Genomic DNA, 27465 nt, shown 5'->3' on the forward strand with positions numbered 1-27465 from the left:
CAAGTTTCTTGATACTGTTTTTCTTGAAAATAATACACTATACTGCACTAGACCGTCAGTAATTTTTAGAATGAAAATATATATTCTTTTTTTAAACATACTCATAAATAGCAACAAAACAGAAACTGATTATTTTTTGCAGTTGTCTCATTTGCACTTTGCATATTAAAAAATCCAAAATGCACATTAAGCTATAATACAGGTTATGACCTCATATATGTACACTCTGGTAAGCAGCAGCTTCACAATACATTGAATTTAAAATATAAGGACAAAGAAATATGCAATGAACAGTACCATGAATTTTTTTAAATTACAAAGGAATGCACAATAAATTAATACATTATTAAGTAGTAAGATAAGATTTTTATATTTATCTTTATTAAAATATTTTTTTAAATAAATACACATTTAAAGACAACATTTGTGTGTGTGTGTGTGTGTGTGTGTTTGTTCCCTATTAAAATTAATAAAATGCAAACAAAAGGCACAATACCCATTGTTTATTACAACATAAACATGAAAAAATGCAAAAATCTCCTTAAATTCGTATATATAAAATAAAAACAATACATTTAAAAACAGCTTTATTCCTACCTACATTAATGTTGTTGTTGTTGTTTTTTTACAAGAAAACAAATATATTGTAAAAGACAGTACAGTACATGACAGTAAAGTACAGAATTTGTACAATAGCGACTCCCAGTGGAGTTTCTCACGAACTCCCAAGGCTAGCTATCCGCAATTTAGCTTTCTTGTCCACATCGAGATTTAGCAATTTTCCCCAAACACGAGTGTGAAACATGCAAAGTGTAACAGTTAAACGCCCCGCAACCATTGAATAAGAGCTAACGCGTCGCAAAGGAACCTTCCTCCACACTACAAGGCTTTCTAGTAAGTTTACATCGTAGCTTGAAACGCGTTTGTATCCTAAAACGCCGTGCTAGCCTTGGCTAGTCTGGCTAGCACGGCGGTGCTAACCTGCTAGACAGAGCAACAAGAACCGATTTGCCCAACTTTGAGGTTATGAGACATGGAAAGTTTGCTTCGCGATAACGTTTATAATGTGCTTTTGTGTACACTTTGTTGTGGGAGTTCAATCAAATCAGAGTTAAACGTGTGTAACATTGGGGCACCGGTATGGTTTGTTTTAAATGAACGCCTCGTGTGTATGTGTGTAAATGTTTGTTTGTTTTTGCTTTCGCAGGAGATTTTTAAAAAATCATGTCGGGAATTAAAAGGAAAATAGAAGATTGTGATCCTGATTATGAGGACGTTGCACAAGTTCAAAATAGTAAGAGAAACAAAGCTGCAGAGTTAAGTGGTAAGTCCATTAAAGCCATACACCAACTGTACACCTGACATTTGTCATGCACAGTCTTGAGTCATGTCACTCTCGTTTAGTAGAAAATGCTCTCTTTTCTCCCTTTAATAGCTCGAGATGCAACAGTCCAGAAGATAGAAGCCATCATTACTGAGCAGTTCTCTATGGAGATGAAGAACAAAGAACATGAAATAGATATCATCAGTCAGGTAAACAGTCAGTGGACATTGTGTTTTCTCCCCCTGTTCACGGTTGTCTCTCCATCTCTATCTGTCCTCTGCAAGCCTTCCTTCATCACATGAATCACATCACCATGAATCTCACTGTTGGTATTCCTTTTTGCCTTCTACTTGTGACAACTTTATTTGACAGCATCTAATTCCTTTTTTTTTTTTTTCTCCCTAATCTCCGGATGCACACTTTTTTGTGTGGGCAGACTGGGTACAAGTACTTATGTTTGGGTATGAAAATTGATTTGATTATCATCAAATATTGCCAAAAAACGGCCAAACATTAATTGAACATGGCATATGTTTCACTTCAACACTTTTTACAATAAGTAGACTTTGACTTCTCTTTATTATGGACTTCTTTTTTTTTTTTACATGAGGTCCCCATCCAACATGGCTGCTGGTGTTACTAGCATCCACAAAAGCTTTCCTTTCACTTCAGCTGGCGCTCTTATATCACAGATCACCCCTGACACGTTGTTTTACCAGCTTCAACCTGCCTGTACCTCTTTACAGTCTACTTTGTACAATGTTTAAAATTCTTACTTAAATTTGCGAAGTACGAGAAATAATTTTCCTTTTTGCTTTCTAGCGACTTAATGAAGCCCGACGGATGATGGACAAGTTGAGAGCGTGCATAGTGGCCAATTTCTATGCCAACGCTGGCATGACAAAGTTCCAGGAGGTATTTTCCTAAATTTGATCAAAATCAAGCTCTGCAGTCAACTGTATTTTTCCAACGTTGCTATGTATGCTTGCAGAGCTCTAAGAGTGACCCCGCGGCGCTCAACCATCCAGCCATCCGCAGATTCCTGGACTTTCCCTCTCGTTCCTCCTCTCCTCTCAACCAGGGCTCCGAGACGCCTTCGCTGGCCCAGTCCGAGTCGGAGTCTCTCTCGCAGCACGGGGACACTACTGACAAGGATGCGGAGGGGGTGTGGAGGGAGGACGGCGGCAGGCATGAGCGGAGACCTGGTCGCAACACTGGAAAGGTGCGTCCAATCAATTGCATGGATTTGGTGTATTTTTGTTACGTGATGGTTCAAGCCGAAAATCGCAACAGTCTAAAGCAGTGATTCCCAACCAGGTTTTACATTAGCGTATGTGAGAGATCATCAGGTGTGAAATGATCATTGTTGCAATATATATACTTTTTAGTGAGATTTTTATTTGGCGGTGTGATGTCTGGTCAAGGTAAAATTTGCGCCTTGACCCAATGAAGGTTAGGAAACACTGGCCTAAAGAATGAGGCGAAAAGTTCTGTTTTTAAGAAGAAAAAATGTATATTTTATTTTTTCCTTTCTGATATATTATTACATTTTCTTCATTTGTACAGTTTAGTAATATTTTTTGTGAAAATTCCCATTATGTAGAACACAACAGTGTCACAATAAGTTATATTTCCAAGTTTGATGGTTATTTTGAAAAAATATGTTTTTCGGCTTTCAAAAAGCAAAAAAAAAAAAAAATACATCAATGCAAATAAGACAAGGTAAAAACAATACACACTCACTGAGCTGATTTCAGGAGAGTTGTTTACTTTTGAGATCTGTTTTTCCAGAACGTTTTTGGTTAAATTGTACCACTTTTGTACAATTCTTTTTTTGGGAGGTTTGATTGCATTACATCATCTGTAAAGCCATAGGAACCAGGAATCTACCATTATCTGCCATTATTGTTCAGAGGCGACTACTAAACTGAATTTCTCTTCTATATTGGAATCTACCCATTGAACCTATCATTAACCTATTAGCATAATTGCTTTAGTCATTTTTAATGTTTTCAGAAAGCACAAATTCAGCAACCAATCAGGGTTCAGCTCCAATCAACTTTTGCTGCACAATCAGCCAGTGTTAGAATAACACCGAGTAGTGTTAAATCTAACACTAGACAAGTATTTATATGTGTCCACACCAATGAGTGTAAATCTGACACTTTTCAAATTGTTACTTTTTTGACACTTAACCATGTTACTCCAACATTGTATAGTGTTAAAAATCTAAACTGGTAAACACCGAGTAGTGTTGGAAGTACTCAGTACTAGTGTCAGCGTTAAATTTTTTACTCCTAACACTTCACTCTGGTAAAAGGTGCTTCATTTAAATCAAGTTTTTCCTCCTTACAAGGCCCTCAAAGTGCTTTTGACTACTGATGACACGGCATCAGAAGCAACTTGGGGGTTCAGTATGTTGCTCAAGGATACTTTGACAAAGTTACTTTTTAAATTGATGCTGTGACAATTTCTTGTAGGACACATTTGGTGTGCCAACAATGCTGGGAAATGAGCAGAGGATGACGCGCCACACTAGTGGAGACGAGGCATCCAGACTCTATGCAAAGAAGACAATCGTCGTGGGAAACGTTTCCAAGTACGTGACTTGCTGAACTACACGGTGGTGTTAATTAAATGTTAACTTCATCAGCCATTTTTAAATATAGTCTCAGTTTTAGTCCAATTTCGATCATCACACTTGTTAGTTTTTTTTTTATCATAGTTAGTCAACCTCATTCAATTTTTATCTAGTCACATTTAGTCGACTATAAGTTGAGCATTTGAGTCTTTATTTTAGTCCAAGAAAACATGATTTAATTCGTCTAATTTTAGTCAACAGAAATTGTCAACATTTTAGTCCAGTTTTAGTCAGGATAGTCAATCATTTGACCCTTTTACATTTTTTTGGTCAGCAGATAAGCATCTTTTTATTTTATTTTTTTAAACAACTTCATACACAATTACAGTATATCAACAAGTGGCTATTATGACTCCATGCTACAAGCTAGTATAATTAGTTAGCGGTCGGATTGACATTGTTTGAACGTTAGCCTATAGCTGTAGCATTAATGTTACGTTGCACTTGCTAGCTGCTGATTTGAAAGGGGGGGGGGGGTCACTGTGTGTTAGTGACAGATTAGCAGAGACAAGATTTTACAAAATTTTAATTTTCATCTCGTCTTTGTTTGTGAACAAAAATGATCTTAGATTTTAGCCCAGTCTTTATTAAGTGAGCTAAATTTTCGTCTCGTCTTTATTAGTCGACAAAAATGAATACTGATTCAGTTCTAATTATTGTTTATAAATGGCGGTTTTAGTCTAGTCTAGTCTAGTTTTCATCCGGTGAAAAACATGTGTTGACGAAAATATTTTTATTCAGTTTTCATTGTAAAAAAAATTACAAAATTAACACTACTACACAGTTCCTCAGTTAGTTGATCAGCTCACAACTTTTAATTTATAATCACGTCTCTAACGATTGACAGTACCTCACATTCGTCCTCGGTGTGGCAGTCGCATGGTTGAAGCGTCATCAACACACCCACTCGCTCTTGTTTTCTTCGATCAATGACTCACTCTAGCCATGCATGCTCTGTGACGCAATTACATTCAAAAGTGAGAATTGGTCTTGGTCTCTTATTTTAAATATCAGCACTTGCGCATTGGTGTGTAGACTTTTTATATCCACTGTATGTATATACACACTAGGGCTGCTCAATTATGAAGAAAATATTAATCACAATTAATTTGGTAATTGCAATCACAATTAGGACAATCATTAGTTTTTTGATACAAAACAAGAAAATGTTTAAACGTAAAAATATATTAAGACAAATACATTTCTTTGAAACACTTTAATTATGCAAGTTCCTTTTGGACCTAACAAGATTTTAAAAGGTGCAAATATCTCAATTTAAACAACTCAAAATTTGTATTAATAATCTTTTATTTTTGTTTACGATTATGCCGATTTTGTAATTTTGGTGTGTAGTAAGTGAAATTGTAATTGAATTTCGATTAATTTCACAGCCCTAATTAAATCATCTGCAAACACTAGACGTTTCTATATATGAACCCTCTTTCCTAAAACCTTATTTTCCTGAGCCTTTGTCCCTCCCCTTCTTCCTCCCCTTAGATACATTCCTCCCGATAAGCGGGAGGAGAACGATCAATCGACCCATAAGTGGATGGTGTACGTCAGGGGCTGCAGGAAGGAGCCCAGCATCGACCACTTTGTCAAGAAAGTCTGGTTCTTCTTGCACCCCAGCTATAAACCCAACGACCTGGTGGAAGTCAGGTTGGTGCCAATCATTGCTGGCTTGCTGTTTTCAAGTGGTCGCCTCAGGCAGCTCAGGGCGAAACAAACTTGTTCCAATTAGGGTTTGCTATAGCGTCACGCTTTTGTGTGTTTACGGGCAACGCTGTGTTTACTTCCAGCCTTAAATCATTATTGCAGGTCATTACTTTGCCCCACCTCAAAACAAGCTGCTTATTAACTCATTCACTTCCGGACCGCTTCAAATGCATATTTGACGACTATAGCCGTCAATGGCAGTGAATGAGTTAAGACATAATCTATGTGACAGTCTGGTGTTCATTTTAGGATGCTCTGCTATGAAAAAAAAAAAAAAAACCTAAGTGGAAACATCCTTGATGATGACGCGCGGATTGTTGTTTCTTTAACACCGTTTAGTTTTTTTTTTTTTTACACCACAAACAAAAGAAGCACACGTATGCTGTATGGGAGAGCGATATCACACAATGACTCTGCTCAGTATGATCGAAAGCGGGCGCACCTACTCAGCAACACGTTACCTAGAAATGACATGCAAATTTAGGGCATGTCTAAACTCACATGACGGAGGTTTGTACGTACAGAAGATCGCTTCCTGTTTCAATCTGTTTCAAAAGTCACCAATGAAGTTCAAAACTGTTGTCATGTGCGATGCCATGTGAGACATCAAGTTGGAAATTGAAAGCTTACTGTGACACTGAAAAGGCATATTGGCATATGCTACTTACACCGACACTGGCTTGCATTATCATTTTATAACTCACCACAAATGTGTTCTCATGCTGCGTGCCAGAAAGCACACAATGATTAATGCTGTACAATGTCTCACAAAAGTGAGTTCTGTACAACCCTCACATTTCTGCAGCTATTTGATTATAGCTTTAGATGGGACAACACTGAAGAAATGGCACTTTGACACAATGCAATTTGGTCAGTGTACAGCTTATATAAAAGTGCAAATGTATTGGTCCCTCAAAATACAGCCATTATTAGCTAAACCCTTGGCAACAAAAGTAAATACACCCCGTAAAGGGAAAACGTCTAAATTGAGCACAGTTAGTCAGCTCTGCAGAACCTTAAATTAAATTATGCGGAGGCAGTGACTGCTCAAATGATTTAATGTATATTTGTCCATGAAAGTAACAGGTGTTATAATCACTCAAGTATTACCAAAACATTGACATCAGCAAGGATAAGATAATTGTAATTCAATAATTGTAATTTATTGTAATGTATTGAAAGTGCAATAAGTCAGGCCTTTTGTAAGGTAGGTTCCTTAGGTAAGAAAATACTTTAAATTCATTCAAACCTAAAAATGTATAAATAAATTTTTAATACCTTGTCTTTCATTTCCCAATTTTTTTAAATACATTTTTATGGTTTTTTTTATGCTAGAGCATACAGCAAGCTTTGATACAGCTTCTGGCATGAAGAGGTTGCTTAAAGCAATGGTAGTTATTACAAAAACGGCCAGCAGGTGGCAGCAGAGTATAAGAGATCAGCCAGGGCCATGTTGCAACAAGCTCTTTTTGCCAGTGTTTTCAACAGGTTTGTGAATAATGATGAAACTTAGCTCCAGTATATTCTAGTACTAATTGCTGCAAAACGGAAACGGATTTCCTGATGAAAGAAGAGACTCTAATCTTTCTTTTGGCTGGTTCCATGTTTTTATAGGAACAGAACAAAATATTCTGTGGACCTTGCAAAATCAGTCAAAGTTCAGCAAAACAACCGGGCGCGAAGGCGATTGCTTCAGTGAAAATGTCTGGGAGTGAATGAGTTACATATCTGTAAACAATAAATTTCAAGAAAACAGCAAGATACAAATATATATATATACACACACACACAAAACAAATAGGTCTTTAAATTGATATTTTCTCATGAATTTATAGGAAGAATATATATTAAAATAATTGAGTCATGGTTTTATGAATCGATATCGGACTCTGAAAAGGAAAATCGATTTTTAAATACCCAGCCCTACATTGTACTGTACACACTGTAAGTAGTGTGTATGCAGTGGTGGTGGCGTAGACTTGGTGGCTCTACTGTAGGGCTCTCACATGATGAAAAAAAAAAAAGTACTGTTTTACTTTTATTTTGAAGCATTCCCTCTATCAAACCTCCTGAGCTAATATGAGTCACCAGTGGATAAACATGTCAAATAACCAATCCCATTCACGGGTACTGTGTATTCCCCGGAGGTCCAATCTCCTGGTAACGATGGCAAAAAGTTCCGAATGGAGAGCAGCCAGTCACATAAAAGAAAGCTGTAATTATTTTCGAAGACAAAAGGATTACGTTAAAGCTTCGATGTATTTGACGTGAGGGGCTTTTTGCATGAATAGCACACTGCAGGCTTTGCTGTGTGTCCTTGTTATCTGTTTTGGATAAACTAACCCAAACTTTTCATTGCTTTCACTTTGTCTTGTGTCTTTATCACATGCTTTGTTGTGGTGGTGACTTACAGAATCAAAATGTCCAGTCATCCAAGAATACTCTGAAATCATGTGATTTCTTCTGCTGCACTCATTCAAGGGACATATCATCGTTGCACACGAAATAGACAGAGGATTTTATTGTGCACGTGACTTTTTAATAAACTATCAATTTTCTATGTCAGCAGTCTAAATCCGTCTGGACTGTTCAGCTGATGAGGTTTTTGCGTTGCTATGGGAACGCGGCGCATAACATGCTGTGCTGCCTTTTGGCATCATTGTAGGAAATTGTACGTGCCGTAAAGTATTTAATGACAAAAAATAAACAGGATTTAATATGATCAAAAGTAAGCATGTTTGTGTACATTTGAATGACAGATGAGCATTTTGCATCTGTTCTCAGCGAGCCTCCATTTCATTTAACCCGTCGCGGGTGGGGCGAGTTTCCTGTCAGGATCCAGATTCACTTCAAAGACCATCGCAACAAACGTATTGACATCATCCATCAGCTGAAGGTCAGACCATATATCATACTTGAATTCACAAACGAAATTTGATTGGTTTAATGAATTACCATGATGTTTTATTTTCCTGCAGCTTGACCGAACTTACACTGGGCTACAAACACTGGGGGCCGAGACGGTAAGACAACCTTTTTTTTTCCTTCTGTTTAAAATATATATATATTTTTAAAGAAACTCTTTACCGGCTATTTTGGTTCCAGGTGGTAGATGTAGAGCTTCAAAGGAATTCTCTTGGCGAGGAATACGTCTTGCTGCCATCTTCCTCCAAGGTGACCCACAGAGCAAACAGCCCAATGACAGTCAGCTTAACATCCCAGCCTTGCGGACGTTCCATTTCGCCCATCTCGTATGATTCCAGTTTCGATAAAGGTGAACATTATTTACTTTAATTTGTTGTGATACCATTCACATTTTCCAAAGGTTTCTTACCGCCTATGAAAATACAAACATAATATTCTGCTTTTAACTTTCTCCCCACCTTCAGTCAAAGCAGAAGCGTGTAGGTCAGCAGGGGGTCACAGCTCAGGCCTCACAGCGGGCGAACGCACGCCGACTCGACCTAAAGCCAGTGACAGGATCACTTTGGGTTGCCACGGCAACTCGGCCTTCCAGCCCATTACAGCAAGCTGCAAGATTGTTCCCCAAGGACAGCCGCCTAGCCCCGCGGACTCTCCTGGGAAGTCGTTCCAACCGATAACGATGAGCTGCAAAATTGTCTCAGGTATCTGTCGTCACCTGGTGGTCATTTCATTCACTGCCATTGACAAGTATTCTTTTCAATTATGTTTGTGACTAGGGATGGGTGGGAGAGGGTCTGATGGGCTCCCATTGTAAACTTCAAGTTTGTCAACTTTAATGACACACAACCGCCAGTAGATGACAGCGATGCACCATTGTAGCTATGAGATCAGCCCAGTTTTTGAGTCCACTGGGTGAAACGGCTGCATTTGGTTCAGCCTACCTTTGTTTTACTGCTGATTTTCAAGAAAGGAGAAAGGCAGAATTTTCTTTACAATATTAATATGTTGTGTGCGTTCCCACTATTCTAAACACTGATTAATATGAATTAAGCAGAAAAATCGACATGTTTTTAATCCATCTCAGGAGGCGGCCATTTTGCCACTTTCTGTCGACTAAAAATGACATCACAGTTGCACAGGATCCGGTAATGACCAATCACGGCTAACCTTTTTTTTTTTAGTTTGGTCATGTGATGTTCGCAAGCTGAGCCGTGATTGGTTATTATCTGAGCCCTGAGCAACTGTGATGTCATTTTCAGTAGACACCGAGTGGCAAAATGACCGCCCCCTGAGTTGGATAAAAACGGTGGATTTTGCTGCTTAATTTATATTCCACAAACACAATATTAACAGGAATACCATGTTTAGACTAGTAGGACTACATAGAGCATATTATAGTACAGAAAGTGTTTGGGTTGACTTACCCTGTTAGTAGCACATAAAAAAAAAAAGCTCTCTCCCTCGCTCAGGTTCTCCAATCTCTACGCCAAGCCACTCACCGCTGCCTCGCACGCCCACCTCCTCCACCCCTGTCCACAGCAAGCAGAGTTCGTCCTCGGTGCTCAACAACCCTTATGTCATCGTTGACAAGCCGGGCCAAGTGACTGGCGTGGCGTCCTCGTCGGCCGCCTCCGCAGGTACACGCTTTACTTCCTACTCACTGTGAAGTGAACCTGCAGAAGTGGTGTCTGGGCCGCCCACATACAAAGTTAAAAATGGCTGTGTAATATTGCCAAACATATGATTTCCATGACCCCGCAGTGTACCTTTTTCTCTCGTCTTTTCCATCCCTGTATATCCTCTCTGTCCTTTTTACCACCACAAATTTAGACTGCAAGCACTCGCACCCTTGCCATCGACATTTAGTGTGTGATGAGGCAGCAGGGGAGATGCTGGATGAGAGGTTTCCATGGTGACGGAGATAATGTTTCATGCTCATATTAGGAGGATGGTGAAAATTGGAAACATTGCCAGCGTTCCTCACCTGCTGACAAGATCTGTAATATATTCCCACCAGCACGTCAACATCAACCTCACAAAGAACTTGAAAATAATCCCAACCACTAAACCCTGTGAGCCTGATGTTGGTTGTGAGGAACAATAACACTCACTCAAAGATGATCTGCCAAGAAAATACACTCTTGACATCCCAGTTGGCTAAAAGTCTTTGAAGTAGAAGTCAGGAACTGCATCGTCTGTCATATCTCCCGTGACTTCCTGTGTTTATGAGGACATTTCTCTGCAGGAAGTCCCTCGGCCAAACAATCTGCTGCTCAGGGAACCCGCTCTCCAGCTCCCAAAGTTCACACAGGCACGTTCCTTTCGTCTGGAATGAAAGTGAGTTGAATACTAACTGTTTTAAGAACGACGTGACCTTATATTCCTGCATTCAACTGTAAAACAAACAGCTTTATCTTTGTGTGTGTTTTTTAGGGGTGTCAAAAACAGAGCGTTAATTTTTAATTATTTCAAAGTTCCTTTAATGGCACTAATTTTTTTAACACGTGTTTAATGACCGCCCCTTACTTGGATAGCCTGTACTGGGGGAATTCCATTCGCAACGCAGCAGACACGTCCATTTCAAAATGTAATAATAATGCATAGATTTGTGGAAAGGGGTCAAGTTGTATTTCACAATTTAAAAAAATGTGCAGAATTTCACAAGTTACTTCATGTTAAAGATTAGATTGCTCTTAAAATGAAAAGAAAAATGCATTGAGCTGTCACAGTTCCTCTTTTTAATTTTAGCTCAATTTTATGAATTATTCTGAATTACTGTATCAATGACTAAAAGATGCATCCTTATTTATATTATTTTAACATTTTTTTTGTAAACATTCATGCATTCTAAGTGAGTTTTTCCAAACCTTAATTGAGCCAAGGCACATATGTTAAATCTTTCATCATGTACAACATTTTCGACACAATTTATGCTTGCAATTTTGCAATTTCTGCAGATTTTCACCTCTAGCAGGTGGGTCTGAAACGTATTCCCTGGGATGATTGGGGATCACTTTACATATGTATTCTTTCAAAATAAAAATTTTGAAGCTCAGATCAAGTCAGATTATACACTTTATTGTTATATTATCATCAGACATATGTGTGATATCCTACTAGAATATAATAAGCAGAATATTTTTTTCTTAGCGACACTTAAATATCAATAAGAGGTCTACAAATTGCAACGTGTATAATGTGTGCACCTTAATATTTCCTGCATGTGTTTGTTTACAGGTTATTATTAAGCAAGAGCCAGGGGAAGTCTCAACACATCAGCAGCAGCAGCAACAACAGATGGCTTCGACGGTAACTACCCAACAGCAACCAGCTGCCACAGCGTCGCATCAATTTGTTTCAGTCAAAGGAGGACACATGATCTCCATGTCAGCTCAGAAACAGACAGGAGGGGGATCAGGAGCTGCAACAAACAAGGTCAGTCGGTCTTACTATATGTCGTTTGTGTGTTAAAAGTTAATTACAAAAACGTTTTCGACCATGCAGGCCTTTCAGGTGAAATATCTGAATATACATACAGTATATGTTATGGTTAGACACTCATGTAGAACTCTTCCTGTTACTAGATGTTAGGTATTCCAGTGAGTTCAACGCTCCAGTCTGCAGTGAAACAGGTGGCCATCAGCAGCGGGCAGATTCTGGTCGCCAAGGGCAACCCCTCGGTATCCAAGGTGGTGGGTGGGAAGCAGGTTTTGGCTCAGGGGGTAGCAAAAGCCATCGTCAGCGGAGCCAGTGGCATGTCTGGTCAGCAGGCTACAGCCAAGACAGGCGGGAGTTCAAGTGGCAAGACTGGAGGTCAGAGTTCACTCGGTTGTAAAAAAAAAAATTCCCTTTTTAGCTTATCAGCTTGTGTGTGAATAGCCTTCGGTATATTTTGCGTGTAGTGATGGCGACTCTTCAGCTGCCTGCCAACAACCTGGCTAATCTTGCCAATTTGCCTCCGGGCACGAAGCTTTACCTGACCACCAACAGCAAGAACCCCTCAGGGAAGGGCAAGCTGCTTCTCATCCCACAGGGAGCCATCCTCCGAGCCTCCAATGCAGGTTAGACACCTTGTGTTCTAATTTTACTTCTCTGCAATACTGGCATTTACAACAGTTTCACGAACATTGACTCAGTTGGTCTTTTGAAGTAACACACCATGACATTGGCTCTCCGTTGCTACAGATGTGAGATGCTGTTCTCAGCAGACCAAAAAGGGAATCTGTTCTGAAATGTTGCGGATATTTTGCAAGTCACTCACTTTTACTCAGTGGACATTTGATTGGGAACACTTGCTGCTAATATCCAATGCAAGAGGTTTATCTTAGTGTCTCAATTAGCATTATCCTTATCAACTCATTCACTGCCATTGACGTCAAAAATTCATGTGAACTATTTTTATTCGTTTAACATTTTTTTCATTTCATTTCATTTTTTATGAAAACCTAGAATTTTTTCTATTGTACATTTATAAGAGATCGTGTGATTAATTACGATTAAACGGCCCTTATTTTTTTTAATTAGGCCCGTCAGGCAATCATTTTTTTAATTTGTAATTAATCACATGACTTCACTAGTTAACTAACGATTAATCACACATTTTATATCTGTTCTAAATTTACAATAATTTTTTTTCTAGGTTTTCATACTCGTTAGCAAAAGTGGAAAAAGAAATGTTAAACTAATAGAAATAGTTTAAATAAATTGTGGGCGTCTGTAGCCGTCAATGGCAGTGAATGAGTTGATAAGGATAATGCTAATTGAGACACTAAGATAAACCTCTTGATGGTGATGGTTTTATCATATACAACGTGCTTTAAGGGGAAGTCAACCTTAAACATTTCTTGACAATATGTTATATGTGACCTCACTATAAACATGACATTCTGATTAATATTACATTTGTGGAATACGAGTTGTACAGCAAAATCCAGACGTTTTTATCCATTCTCAGGGGGCGGCCATTTTGCCACTTGCTGTCGACTGAAGATGACATCACAGTTGCTCAAGGCTCAGGCAACGACCAATCACAGCTCACCTGTTTTCTCAAACTGAGCTGTGATCTGAGCAACTGTGAGGTCCTTTTCACGCAACAGCAAGTGGCAAAATGGCTGCCTTGTGATATTGATAAAAACTGTTGGATTTTGCTGCTTAACTCATATTCCACTAACACTGCTGACTAGTGGGGCTGCATAGAACATTATATTTTCAAGAATTTTGTGGGGGGTTGACTTCCCCTTTAACTGTTTTTGTGAACCCTTCAGAAGCAATGTCAAGTCAACTGTATTTACATGCAGTGCAGTTCACAATCTCATGGCACTTTACACATTGAGGAGGTTAAGAACCACATTCTGTATGTATATAAGAAAACCAATTGAACCCCACATGACCAAGCACTTGACAACAGAGGCAAGGAAAAACTCCCACTGGGTGCAGCAAAAGCCATATCAACAACAGTCATAATCTCATGATGACAGCAATGACAACAATGGAAAACTGCTGAGTCGGTATACAGGGTTAGCACCCTGGCCATAAGCGTTCTACCATAAGTCACTGTTATCTAAAGTTAGGCCAGTTATCCCGGAGAAAGCAACTTCCTAAATGACTACCACTTCTACAGGGTATTTTGGTGTCCGTTCCAGATTTAGATAGCTTTTTGTATCCTCTGGACTTTGAGTCAATGTTTCCCCCTCCTTTATTGCAAACTAGGGGCTTCACTCTGCGTGTACATTGTCAAATTGTATCGCAATTTATTTGAAATGACTCCAATTTTTGTTTTTGATGACAAGTAATGAGGCAATTCTTGATGACATTTGTGCCTGGTGTGCTCTTGTCTAATTAAGGTCAGCAGTCTCAGAGCAGCTCGTCTGCGGGCGCAGGGGGCGCTCAGGCTTCCTCTGCTTCCTCATCCAGCAGTTTGCCTTCCAACCTTTCCTACACATCATATATCCTTAAACAGACCCCTCAGGTGGGTAGAATTATTTTTGCAAACTTTTTTTGGGGCAACGCTCAACAATACTAAAGTATTGTATATTTCATCAAAATTTGCTGGGAACTGTAATTCTATGATTAGCCAACTTTTACATATTGCAGGTAGGGATGTGCCTTTTATACAACGGCAGGACATGCAACATTCATTTCCATCCTCTCAGATATTTTATTCTAGTCCACAAATGGTTACTTGCTAAACCCTTGAAGCAGCACTGATCTAGGATCCACTTTTAGAACAGTGCTACCTTTGCCTTGAGCCATCAAATTCACAGTTCACAGAACTCTTATTCCTTAAGTCAATGGACTTGATAAAAACAAAAAAAGGATTGTGATGGATCTGCATCCCATGTCCATTTTTAGGGCACATTTCTCGTGGGACAGCCATCACAGGGCTCTGGGAAGCAGGGGAGTTCTGGTGCGGCAGCACATACTACATCCTCTCCATCGACCGCTCATCAGCAGGCCATCAGGGTCACAGCTGGACAAAAGGCTGCCATTTTGGCTCAGGTAGGAAACTCCTACTTCCGTATTAAACTCAATATATTAAGTACAGGATACATTGAACAGACTTGTTTATACTCTTAAAAACCCACCCAAAAAAGACATTGCACAAAAAAAGGAGGCTGAGGAAGACTTTACTGTGTGAAAAAGTATTAAATGTCTGTGTTACGACAAACGTCAGATGGTTGCCGGTTCCCAGGGCGCTCAAGTGAAGTTGTCGGACGGCTCTGTGAAGACGGTGACAGCGGCAGGCCACTTGTCCAAGCCGGGGATGACTACACTGAGAATGACCGGCGGAGTCATCACTGCCGCTAGCTCCACTACCAGCTCAGTCAGCACTGTGGCAGCTGGCAACCAGCAGCAGGTTAGTTCCTTGAGTCGTTTTCCTTTATTCCACTTGGAACAGCAAGCAACGGATACGGTCAAAGTACAGACGTATGGAGTGACATGCTTACATTGCTTTCTTAGTGCAAAAATTGTTGACGTGTGAAAAGCTGGCTTGTGGTGATTCAACAAGAGGCAATGGGAAGACATCATTAATCTAAAATCTAAAGTCAGCACAAGTCCCAGTGGTTTCTACACAAAAGAAGTACACTTTCTGATGCACAAAAGGATCACTCAGCAGCTTTTTCTTTTTGGCATGGTTAATGGAATTGTGTAGAGTCTCAGTGAGAGGAATGAACAAATGCTTTGTCTTGGTGGATTCCATAAAACCAATGATCTGCAAAGCTGCTTCACATAGACTCACGACACCAGGAAGCACAGAGAAAAGATGAACAAAAATAGGAAACGTGAACAGACTGATTGCTTTCAAAGAGTACTGTACCTTCTGTCCCACTTAGACCTCAAAGGGACAGTGACAAGCTTTGCATTAGTCTCATATACATGAGAGCCTGCATATAAGCTGTAACGGATATGCTATTTATCTACCTGTGTCTTTTAAAGGGGAGGTCAACCTTGAACATTTCTTGACAATAATATATGTGACCTCACTAGTTTAAACACAACATTCTGATTAATATTACATTTGTATAATATGAGTTATGAAGCAAAATCCAGCCGTTTTTATCCATCTTGCTGTCAACTGAAGATGACATCAATGTTGTTCAGGTCTCAGGTAGCAACCAATCACAGCTCAGCTTCAGAAAACAGGTGAGCTGTGACTGGTTGTTGCCTGAGCCCAGCAAGTGGCAAAATGAAAAATTGAAAGGATTTATTGAGCTTCAAAAAATGTGTAAATCATTAGAAACGCAACCCGCTTCCTTACAAGATTCAGCACTTTAGTAACAGGTATCGGTAACCGATACAGCGGCTGTATCGGTCACGTGATTTTGTCAAAGCGGTACACGCACCGACACAGGGTTTGCTCTACGAACTTGATGCATGCATCGATGCATCGGTGTTGCCGGACCAATCACTATAGGTGGCCAGCATCCTGAGGAGATGTTTAAGGCAAAACATTTTTTTTGTCAAAATATGACATAGTCCATTATTTTGAAGAGGGTAATGAAATCCTAATAATCTGCCACATGCTTTGTTTGATGCAGGCTTCGGAAGGTGGGAAGTCTGCCTCCCAGTACCACTCCCTCCTGATGGCAGCCAATCAAGCTGCAGTGATCAGTGCGGCTAAAAGCGCCAGTGCTGCAGGAGGCGGCGGCCTGTCGAAGACCGCCATGGCCACCTTGGTCAAAGGTGCCGCAAACTCTGCCGCAATGGCCAAGAATGCTGCTGGTTCAGCTAGTGCTGCGGTAAACATTGCCAAAGGCGTCGCCAACATGCCTGTCAGCATGGGAAAGGGTGCGGGTGCGGGCGCGGGCGCCGTGGTGCCGAAAAGCAGTAGTACGTCACTGGTCACAGCAGCATCGCTGGTCAGTGGCATGGCGGCGGGAGGAGGAAAGACTGCTTCAACCTTATCAGGTAGGCTGAAATGATCTTACTAAATAGGATTATCTTGATTTCATGAAAGAGCTTTTCATGTAAAAACAGGCATGCTGAAAATCCACTCTGGAGGTTCCAACTCGCAGCAGACAGTCTTGACTATCCCTGCTAACCAGTTGAAGCAGTTGGGGGTCACCAGTGGGTCTGGAGCAATGCAGACCATACTCATGCCTCTTGGCAAAGGTAAGATGTCCACTGAAAGTGGCAGTGAAAAGCACTTTGTTTCTTGAATGAGAACTTCAATCATTTAATTTTGGGTCCTAATTTACAAAATGTTTACAAATTGATTGATCTCGCAAACAGATGTGGAAGCTGATCTTCTAACTGGACTAGAATTAATTCCAATTTGCCACACGGTGAATACGGCCATGCAGTTAATATTCTGCCTTGTGGGAGGGGTTTATGCTATATAGGTGACTCCAGCCCACGCCATGTGATTGAGCCAGTCACAAGAAGGAGTCATGTCATATTGCCTATGTGAAACTTCTTCCAACTCTGTCATTGGTCATTTGATGTCATTGCACTGTGACTATTGGCGTTGTCCTCTCCTGGAAAAAGTTTTTTAGGAGTGTTGTCCCAAGTTTTAAATGCAGTGTTATGCATGATGAGTAAATAAATCCCATTCCCACACACTCAAGGCGAGTTAAATCAAACCAAACTAGGTATTACATACTGGCGTGCCACAAATTATTGTAGCATAAACATTTTTTCTGGGACATTTACTTATCCTCCTCTAATACTTCCAATTCCATCACTTTATACTTTATTTTGCACTCACAAGTGTTTCATGGTGAAAACCATCAAATTCTCTTTCAAAAATGGTTGCTCCACCTCCTTTACACCTGTTGCACACAGTGAGTGAATGAGCGAACAGTGACCGCACCAATAAGCACCTGCTGTTTGGGATAATAGATACTTAATCAACTAAATAATAAACTTCCATTTTGCCCAGTATGTTCCTGTGAAAAAATAGTTCCCAGTAGTCTATGCTTTATGGTATCATAACATTAATGTAATGTACTGTAAGTAGGATGCAGTAAAAAGACTTCAACCACACTATTAAACAATACAAAATTGTGTTGGTATACCGACAACCATGAGTATTTATTTACAGTAAATACCCTACTACATCCGTTACTACTGATATATCCAGGCCAAGGAATGCGCGTTGAATGACTGACACTCGCTTTTCCTTTGTCACAGTGAAGACGGAGCCGTGCGCTGGCACAGCTGTCACAGCCGGTCCGTCACCCCCGGCAACGGCCCCCATCCCCACATCTGTCCACGTTCCGTCTGCAGCTACCACGGTCAAGCAGGAGCAAGGCGCCGATCATTCTACGCATGACCTCATCAAGTATGGATGGCTGCTTCTGTTACTCATAGTCGCAGAAAAAAAGTCTACTCTGAAGAAGCTTCGTGTGCAGTCTAGTATGCATCAATGGGAAAGGATTATCTCTTGGTTAATAATGGTTTGCTCTTTCCTCAGCACGGAGTACATAGAGACAATGATGCAGCTGCTGACAGCTGTGGTGAAGAAGTTCCCTCTCATTGTGCCAGATAAGTGTAAGTGAGCATTACATTTGGCTGAATTCGATTCTAAACACTAAAAATACGAACTGCAAGGGCAGTCATTTGAGTCTGTTTCTTCCCATGTAGCTGAAGACTCGCATCCATTCTGTGCCTCTTCAACAGAACAGTATTATTCCTGGAATATTGGAAAACGCAGGGCATCAGAGGTAGGTTGCTATTTTCACCCTGGTCATTTTCCAATTATTTTACATAAACACTACGTGCAGCTGCAGCTTAATAAACAACATTTTGTTTCTTGTAAATTGGAAATATGATTTCAGATAGGTTTGTTTTGAGTAATGAGCGTGGTCACGGAACTAAATGAACTTGTATCTCAATGCAACATTGCATACTTAATTATTTTTTTGCTCCGCGTTGCATATCCTGAGTCAGCTAAAGCAGCTTTCTGCTTGCCTTATGTCTTAACATCTAATCAGATGTGTATCCCTGTCTCATCTCATCTCCTCTTAATTGTTTCATCGATCCTATACTGTAGCACCCCTTCCCTCCAAAAATGCCTAAATTTCAGACTAGACCATAAGGGAATGTTTGATTGACATTTACTTTATACTGTATTCAGAATCAGAGCACATCATTAGCAGGTCAAGACAAAGTTGACTGGATAGATTAAATGTTGACTTTTTTTCTTCTTTTTTTTTGAGCTGTCAAATGATTAAACTTTTTAATCCGATTAATCCCATTTTAGAATTTTGATTAATCATGATTAATCACTTGATTAAAAAGGTTTTTTATCAGTATTTTTTGCCCGCCAAATTTGAAGAGCACCTGTTATATGTTAATTCTTTTGACATTTAATATTATGAGGATGTCTTCAACATTTTTTTGATTCACTGCACGCTCTCATCCTCCTCTTTTTCTAATCAGTTAATTACTTGCATAATGTAAAATGAAAAAAATATTCTGTATGTCATACGCAAACACTTATTGAAATTTTAACTTTAATGCATGAAGTTTTGTTTATTTCTCAAACACAACCTGTGCTACCTTTAACGTAAACATTAGCTGTCAAGCTAAAGGATAATCTGTGGTCAAAATTAATAGTGCGATTACTCTGTGTTAATGCGATAATTTTTTTGTGATTAATTAATTAATTTAACACTTTAGTTACTAGTTAGCACTACTTTTCCCCCCTACAAGAAATAGTTTGCTTGTTAGAGAAAAATGCACACAAAAAAATCACGACTGAACCCTTCAATAAAACATTTGAATTTCTTTCTGCAATTACAAAAGAAAAATTGTAAATGGCTTAATGTGATATATGTCAAGTTTTCCACAGCTATACAGTAAATCACAGGAAAAGCTTTAAAATGTATTAATTTGTGTTAAGGTGCGTATGAATTGTTTAATTGTGTGAAAGAATTTTTCAAGTGCAGTCAAAATAAATAAGATGCGCATGCATGTCTGTATGTAGCTCCAGCGAGCAGTGGCCGTCAAGCGGGCCATCCAGAACGTGTTGGATCACTCGCCTCGCCTTCAGGCTCTGACGCCCCCAAAGACTAGAGAGGTAGTTCAGTGGTGTCGGCAGAGGGGCTACACCCCGCCTGATCCCGAACCCCAGCACAGGAATGACGACGAGTCCATCGAGGACGTCCTCACGCAGATTGACAGCGAGCCAGGTGTGTGATTTATTTATTTTTCAACAGTGTATACCATGCACTGTGGAACCATTTTAAATTGAAAACTGTCCATTTCGGGTTGTTTACTTCCAATCGCAATATTTTTTTTTATTGGAAATCATGCAAAATGGCACGTTGCCTCTGAGTCCAGAGGTTATGGATTTGAATCTCGGCCCGAACTCTCATGTGTGAAGTTTCTTCCCATGCTTGCGTTCATTTCTCTGGTTAAGCCGTCTTCTTCCCACATTTAAAAACATGCTTGTTGGGTTCATTGAAGACTCTAAATTGTCCATAAGTGAGTGTGAATGATTGTTCGGCTATATTTGGCCTGCAATTGGCTGACAACCAGTCAAGACTCTATCTCACAATTTGCCCAAATTCAGCAGGGGGTAGGCTCGCAGTTCAGCCAGGACCCTAATGAGGATAACCGACAGAATGGATAATATGAAGTGAATTAAAATGTTCCAGACTCGTAGAACTTTTATTTGCTGCTGTATATAACATTTTTACATTCTTAACTGCCATGCAATTGTAGAAATGGAAAAGGAAATAGATGACACTGTACCACTCAAAATGTTTAGAATTGCCTCTATTACATTATTCGCTGCCAGAAGTCAAGCGTATTTCCTCATATTACTAGCCGTTTTAGAGCATTTTTACTTATTCTTCAAGACCCCAAAAATATTGTGTTATATGACAGTAAAAGCATCGAAACTCCCGAAATAAAGTGTATTCTTCTTTCACCTGAAAAAAATAAGTTTTTAGCCTTTTCCGTTTTTTGTTGTTGTAATAAGCAGTAGAACATTTTGACAAAAACATTGGTTCCTCACCAAAAAGCAGGAGTGTTTTAAGTTTCATCTTAAGGCCCACTTTTATTCCTTGGCTTTTAGTTCAGTGTGAATTGTGTGGTCCTCGGGGTCTTTTCTTGTTTATTTTATTTTAAATTTTGGGGGTTTTTTTTGGTAATTTTTTAAAATGTATTTGTTTCTTATTTTACTTATTGTATTTTAGTATTTTATTGACTGTTTTTTTTTTTTCTTTTAGTTGGTTTGACTAGATTTTATGTGTATGATAGCGTGCGGATCTCAATGTGCAGCACTTTGGAAACGCTTGTTTATAAAATGTGCTATAGAAGTAAAGTGGATTGGATTGGATTGGATAAAAGAAGCTTTTGGGAAAAGAAACACACAAAGCAGAACAGTGACTTTGAAACTCATGTCTGCTTTAATGACGCCTCAAACTATAAAACACCCCCCAAAAAAGACTGAGAAAAGGCTCTTTTTTTGGGGGGGCAAATGAACTGAGAAACGTTCCAGGAGCATTTCTCTCCTTCGTAAATGACGGGACAAAACCAGATTCACCCCCTAATCTCGATCTTTTACCCCAAAAATGTGGTCATCTCAAATCCAAAGTAATGCAATGCCGCCATCTGACGATTACATTCGTCTGTGGCAGTAAACGTTTGGATTCCAGTTGAGGCATTTTAACATCAACCGCAGTGAATGAGTCAATACTTCAACCTCTTAATATCATTATTATTTCAAACTCATTTTACGACATTATTAATCTGTAATCATGGCATGTTTTCCACCAAGTAAAAGGAAGTGCAACGTTTTTCTGCTTGACTGGGATGTTGCTGCTAATGCGATCATGTGATTGATGTACAATGGAATCTATCTACAGAGTGTCCCACCACGCTGAGCAGCAGCGACGAGCTGGTGCTGCGATTGGAGCAGATGCAAGCCCTGCTGAAGACCGAACCGGAGGAGGCCGACGACGAGATCGTGGACATCGTCACTGTGACACCACCGCCAAAAGTCAAGGTCAAGGAGGAGGAGCAGGAGGATGACACTGATCCCAAGTTCTTCTTGGGGCCTTGTTTGGCGGCCCAGTTTGTCAATGAAGCAGCTCAGCAGGTTAGGAGCATGTTGAACTTTTTTCATAGTTGGATGTTTACGGAAGAGGATTAGGGCCAGTGAAGAGAAAAAAAAGAAAGGTTGGCAGACTTGTCCGACTTTATTCTCAGAATTCTGACTTTAAAGTCAGATTTCCGACTTTAATCTTAGAATTCTGACATTAAAGTGAGAATTCTCACTTTATTCTCAGAGTTCAACTTTAAAGTGAGAATTCTGACATTAAAGTGAGAGTTCTCACTATATTCTCAGAATTCTGACTTTAAAGTGAGAATTCTGACTTTAAAGTGAGAATTCTGAGAATAAAGTCAGTAAATCAGAATTCTCACTTTAAAGTCAGAATTCAGACTTTTATGTGAGAATTCTGAGAATAAAGTGAGAATACTCACTTAAAAGTCAGAATTCTGAGTTTAAAGTCAGGGTTCTGTATTCACTTTAGAGTTACAATTCTAAGAATAAAGTGAGAATCCAGCTAAACTATTTTTTCTCTCTCTTCACTGGCCCTAATCCTTTTCCGTAAATGTTGGATCTGGTAAAATGTTGTTGTTTTGCTTTGTAGAGGCGTGATGTTTATTTTTTATTTTTCTCAGTTCAAGCTATATTCTCTCGTTTACGTATAAGTCTTGCTTTATGTCCCTGGGCTTGTACACTTCACACTTCATCTATACATGCATTATCCCATCCAGACAGACTTCTGACACAACCACCGTGCCTAACCCGGGAATTTGTGAGCAAGAGGCGTAATTCTTTGAAGCCTGAAACTGGCTGTAAATCATGATGCATGAATTTTTCCTGAGGCTTGAGATTGAGAATGTCATTCAAATCCATTAGAAAAATATAGCACACTTTAAATATGAAAATAACTTGCATAGCGACTTTGAAGAAGAGCATTTAAAAAAAATTCTGTATGAAATAAATCTAGGTAAAGTCATTTAACTTTTGTGTCCAACTGTGCCCAACCTTCGTTGCACCACAGACCTGTTGAGTCACTTTAACATACACACATTTGGCAACCAGCATAGAAGCACAAAAAAAAATTATTAAAGAGAAAAATTGTTTGTGTCCACTGGGCTAAACATGGTCTTCTGAGGACCATTGTGGTAGTGAAAAACTAATTAAGCAGATTAATCCACTTATTTTCATCCATCTCAAGAGTAGACGCTGTCATTTTTTCGGGAATCCCGTGCGATTCAGGCTGGGAGTCAACTTTACTTTCATCACGTGATTGGGACGGGACAGGATAAAAAAAATTCACGAGAGTGGGATTATCCTGTTTGGGGGGAAAAAGAAAAATTTGGACCGATGCATTTTTTTAAAGGTAGCTGACCTCCAAAATGGGAGCGGTGCAGGAGTGGGAGTCATTCTGAATGGGAACAGGACAGGAGTCGGTTTCACTGGGAGTGGGATGGGACAGGAGTGAAAATCCATTCCTGTGTCACCCTCGACTCAAGGGACAGCCATTTTCACATTCTACTGCCCTCTGCTGGCGACTTAAATAGATGTTGAAGTGCATTGGGAACATCACGTCTCACCTGCTTTCTGGGCTTGGTCACAAGACGTTCGCAATGCGAGCCCGAGGGCACTTTGCTGTCGACTGAAATTGATGTCAGATGGCGGTAGGATGTCAAAATGCCCCCTAAAATGGCTGGAAACGGGTGACTCAATCTATTTTTTATTCCACTAACGGAATATTAATCAGAATACAGTGCTTAGACTAATGGGGACACATACAACTTATTGCAAAGAAATTTTGGGATTTGAGATGCCCTTTATATGTCGAACTCACCATTGTGCCAATGTAGTTGTAATAGTGGGAGTTCTGCGCTTTCAAAAACAGAAAAAGGAGAATTCTGCTGCAAGCTTTTCTTAAGCACACGGGAAAATATGACCCTTAAAGCTGGAATTTGTTCTTCTCAGATTGGGATCACCTTCCAGCCGGTGGAGGTGGAGAAGAATCTTTTTGCTCCGGTGATTGAAGACATGATTGTGAAGGTCAGTCACATGTTACTGCAGAGCTTCCATTTTCCTTCACTCTACTTGGATTGAAGAAATGAATTATACAGTGTGCCCTCACAGCACTGCACATTTCACCTTGTGCTGTGCAGAGATGTGTGTTCTTTCGTCTCGTGACTGGGGTGTGTGTGTGTGTGTGTATTTGTCCACTGCAGGCAACAGAGCAGTTGGCCAGTGACATCCTGAGAGAAGCTTTGGCTGGTGCCTTTTCTAAATCCCCTCACAACAGGTCAGTTCAAGTATTCCTTTAACACGCAACCTGCTCCATGCTTCATGTGCACTACCTGTGTGTAGTTTTCTGAACATGTTTTTCTTTTTCTTTTTTTTTTATTATAGGTGACACATTTTTTTACAATGTAAAAACATTTCCAGGTGCCTTAATAACATGTCGGTCACATGCTTTCATCAATATATCCCAATAATCAAGAAATACAGCAGAGTTACACAATCCATAGATTTGTAAAATTTATAAATTGCTGTGTCATTTTTTAAAAGTTCATTTTTAACTCATTGCCAACTGCCATTGACGGCTATAAACGTCAAAAATTCATTTTAACAATTTCTATTAGTTTAACATTTTTTTTTAATTTTATGAAAACCTAGAAAAAAAAATTCATTGTTCATTTAGAACAGATATCAAATTTGTGATTAATCGTGAGTTAACTAGTAAAGTCATGCGATTAATTACGATTAAAAATTGTAATCGCCTGACGCCCCAAATTTTTTACCTTTCTTTTTTTTTATGAATTAATGGCAGTGAATAAGTTAAATATGGGTAATGGCAATTTCTCCTCAGTATCCTAGCCTTGAGCCAATAACATAAGCGAGGGTGAGTGAAATTTCGTCACTAGAATGTAAACACAATTTTTTTTAAAGCTCCAACAAAATCCTCAAAACCCCCTGATAATTATTCGATAAATGTTTTCTATTAAAAACAGGCAGACATGCATGGCAGGTTAATTGTCTAAATTGTCCATAGGTGTGATTGTGAGTGTGGGTGGTTGTTTGTCTCTGTGTGCCCTGCGATTGGCTGGCAACCAGTTCAGGGTGTACCCCGCCTACTGCCCGAAGGCAGCTGGGCACCCCCCGCGACCCTTGTGAGGAATAAGCGGTCATGAAAATGGATGGATGAATCACAAAATGAGTTCTTCCCCTTACTGTTGGTTTCTTGTTCAGCAGTTTTGTGCCGTCTTTGAATCATAATTTTTGTGCAAGACAGAAGAATAAAAACACAATATGCAGTCATTTTGTTGTTAACTGCAAAATTTGTTGCTGGGTTAGAATAGTGAATCTTTGATATAAAATATGCATTGACAATTGTAATATCAAAAATGAAATATTAACGCGATCACTGCCATAAATTCGTAAAAAAATAAGATTATTAAAAATTAGGGGCAAGAGGATTTCATACTCTTGTTAACAAAAATGGGGAAAAATGTTAAACTAATAGAAATATTTCAAAATAAATTTTGACATCTGTCAATGGCAGTGAATATATATATATATAAAAATAAATAAAAAGATAAAAAATTCGGGGCGATTAAAGTTTTTAATCGGAATTAATCGCATGACTTCACTAGTTAACTCGCGATTAATAACACATTTTATAACTGTTCTAAATGTACACAAAAAAAATCCAGGTTTTCATATTCTTAACAAAAGTGGAAAAAAATGTTTAACTAATAGAAAAAGTTCAAATGAATTTTTGACGTTTGTAGCCGTCAATGGCAGTGAATGAGTTAAGAGCATGTGTTTTGCGCAGATGCACATATTTTGTCCATATTTAAGGTGACATTTTTGTGACACATCTGGTTAGGAAGTGTGTGGTCCTAAGTGACCCCCCCCCCAATGGACCAGTTGCTTATCTCTGACGTGAGCCCTGCACTTCTCTGATGAACAAATATGAATTTAAGTTCCTTTTGATTAAGCAGATCATTAATTAATATTTAGGTTGAAACGTAAAAAAAATCCTAAATGTGTTAACAAATTTAGGACTACACATGTGAATTGTGGAAAAATGTCTCCTCTGTTCCTTGATCCAAAAGTTTTGAGAACTCCTGCAGCAGGCAAGTGTCCTCTCATAGCTTTTGTTTTTGTTTTTTTTGTTCCCCAGGGCTCCGAGAGAAATCACAGCCATGAACATCCACCAAGCCACCTGTAGCATCCCAACCTGCGACTTCCTCACCAACGCGCACATGGGCTACCTGACCAAGGACAACTGAGGCCCAGACCCAGACCGGGACCTCGCCAAGCTGACATGTACCCAACACTGAGAAGGAGGAGGAAGTATCTCGGGTCCGGATCCACATTCCCACCAGAAAGGTCCTCTCGCTTAATGATCTCATTGACTTGATCACTGAAGGGCTCACCACCTCGCTGCTCCTAGACCCCACAATAACGCTCCCCTGTGGAGTCAAGTGGGTCTTTTGTTTTCCACAGATAGTTGCACTCTGGCTTACCTCATCCGCAGATTATTTTTTTAGAATGAAAACGTTTCCTGTCACAAAAGCCTGCCTGGGCCAAATCCACCACAGACTGACACTACTTTATGAATTCCAGTTCTAATATATCACCTTCGTAGTTCCTGCCCTCCCTTGAGCACTGATGGGAAAGCAAATCTGCTGTTGCCATGGTAACCATGGATCTGCTATGATGAGCATCCTTTCATGTAGTACTGTATGGTTGTTACCCTGAAGGGGTAATTACGCTCACGCCATTTTGCGGGTTTTATTCACGTGCTCTTTCTAAACCTTTTAATTCGCAACGCGATCACATCGGTAAGATTCATAATATGTTCACATAATTATTTTTATGACGGTATGTGTTCTAGTCACCAGTCTCAGTATTTATATCAGTCAACTCGTGTTGTACGCTCTTTGCGATCAATGTGAAATAGATGCCATTTGCAAGTCTGCTTTATATTTTTAGCCAGAATCATGTGTATGTGTGTGCGTGTGCGTGCGTGCGTGGTCTGTGAATGTGTAATCGACCGATACGGTGTTGATCATGACGTTTAGTGTACAACAAACTGTGTTTTACTGAACAAGTGTTGGTCTGAGTGGATGTTGAGGCTATTGAACCAAATGAGAGTGGACAATACCCCAATGTTGTTTTTTCATGTTTCAGTGAAAACCAAAAATATGATCAATATTCTTGTAATAAACAACAACAAAAAACAAGCAAGTCCCATCGAATTCTGGCACACGAAAAATTGCCAACAATGCCCGCACCCACGCACACACACCTCGTTACAGGAACTTCAGTACAATAGTTTCATGGTTATGCCATTTTTATCGG

General features: G+C 39.5%; 1 protein-coding gene and 1 long non-coding RNA gene across 4 annotated transcripts; one reads left to right on the top strand and one right to left on the bottom strand.

Moving 5' to 3' along the window:
- Positions 1–730: 730 nt before the first annotated feature.
- Positions 731–27347, top strand: yeats2 (YEATS domain containing 2). Of its 3 annotated transcripts, none has more exons than XM_086082140.1 (29): positions 731–894; positions 1208–1324; positions 1436–1533; positions 2147–2239; positions 2316–2546; positions 3805–3923; positions 5463–5624; positions 8466–8577; positions 8660–8704; positions 8787–8955; positions 9071–9307; positions 10076–10243; positions 10852–10943; positions 11844–12041; positions 12191–12419; positions 12509–12667; positions 14450–14574; positions 14958–15104; positions 15280–15462; positions 16646–17015; positions 17085–17219; positions 18240–18390; positions 18523–18599; positions 18693–18772; positions 20038–20242; positions 21926–22158; positions 24073–24147; positions 24324–24397; positions 26282–27347. In XM_086082140.1, exons 2-29 carry the CDS (start codon positions 1225–1227, stop codon positions 26388–26390), a joined length of 4176 nt encoding a protein of 1391 aa, XP_085938266.1. In that variant the 5' UTR covers positions 731–894; positions 1208–1224; the 3' UTR covers positions 26391–27347. The 3 variants fall into 3 exon arrangements, with proteins under 3 accessions (XP_085938266.1, XP_085938272.1, XP_085938280.1); XM_086082146.1 differs by having other exon boundaries at positions 15298–15462; XM_086082154.1 differs by lacking the exons at positions 21926–22158; positions 24073–24147; positions 24324–24397; positions 26282–27347 and having other exon boundaries at positions 18729–18772; positions 20038–20126.
- On the bottom strand, positions 8474–10727 carry LOC147180649 (uncharacterized). Its single transcript, XR_015095769.1, has 3 exons — positions 10373–10727; positions 10031–10294; positions 8474–9145 (listed from the first exon to the last, which is right to left on the bottom strand). It is a non-coding gene; the product is annotated as an uncharacterized LOC147180649 (long non-coding RNA).
- Positions 27348–27465: the final 118 nt, after the last annotated feature.

This window comes from Leptonotus elevatus, chromosome 1 (genome assembly GCF_054856555.1).
Source record: "Leptonotus elevatus isolate MCC_2025b chromosome 1, RoL_Lele_1.0, whole genome shotgun sequence".
NCBI lineage: Eukaryota > Metazoa > Chordata > Actinopteri > Syngnathiformes > Syngnathidae > Leptonotus > Leptonotus elevatus.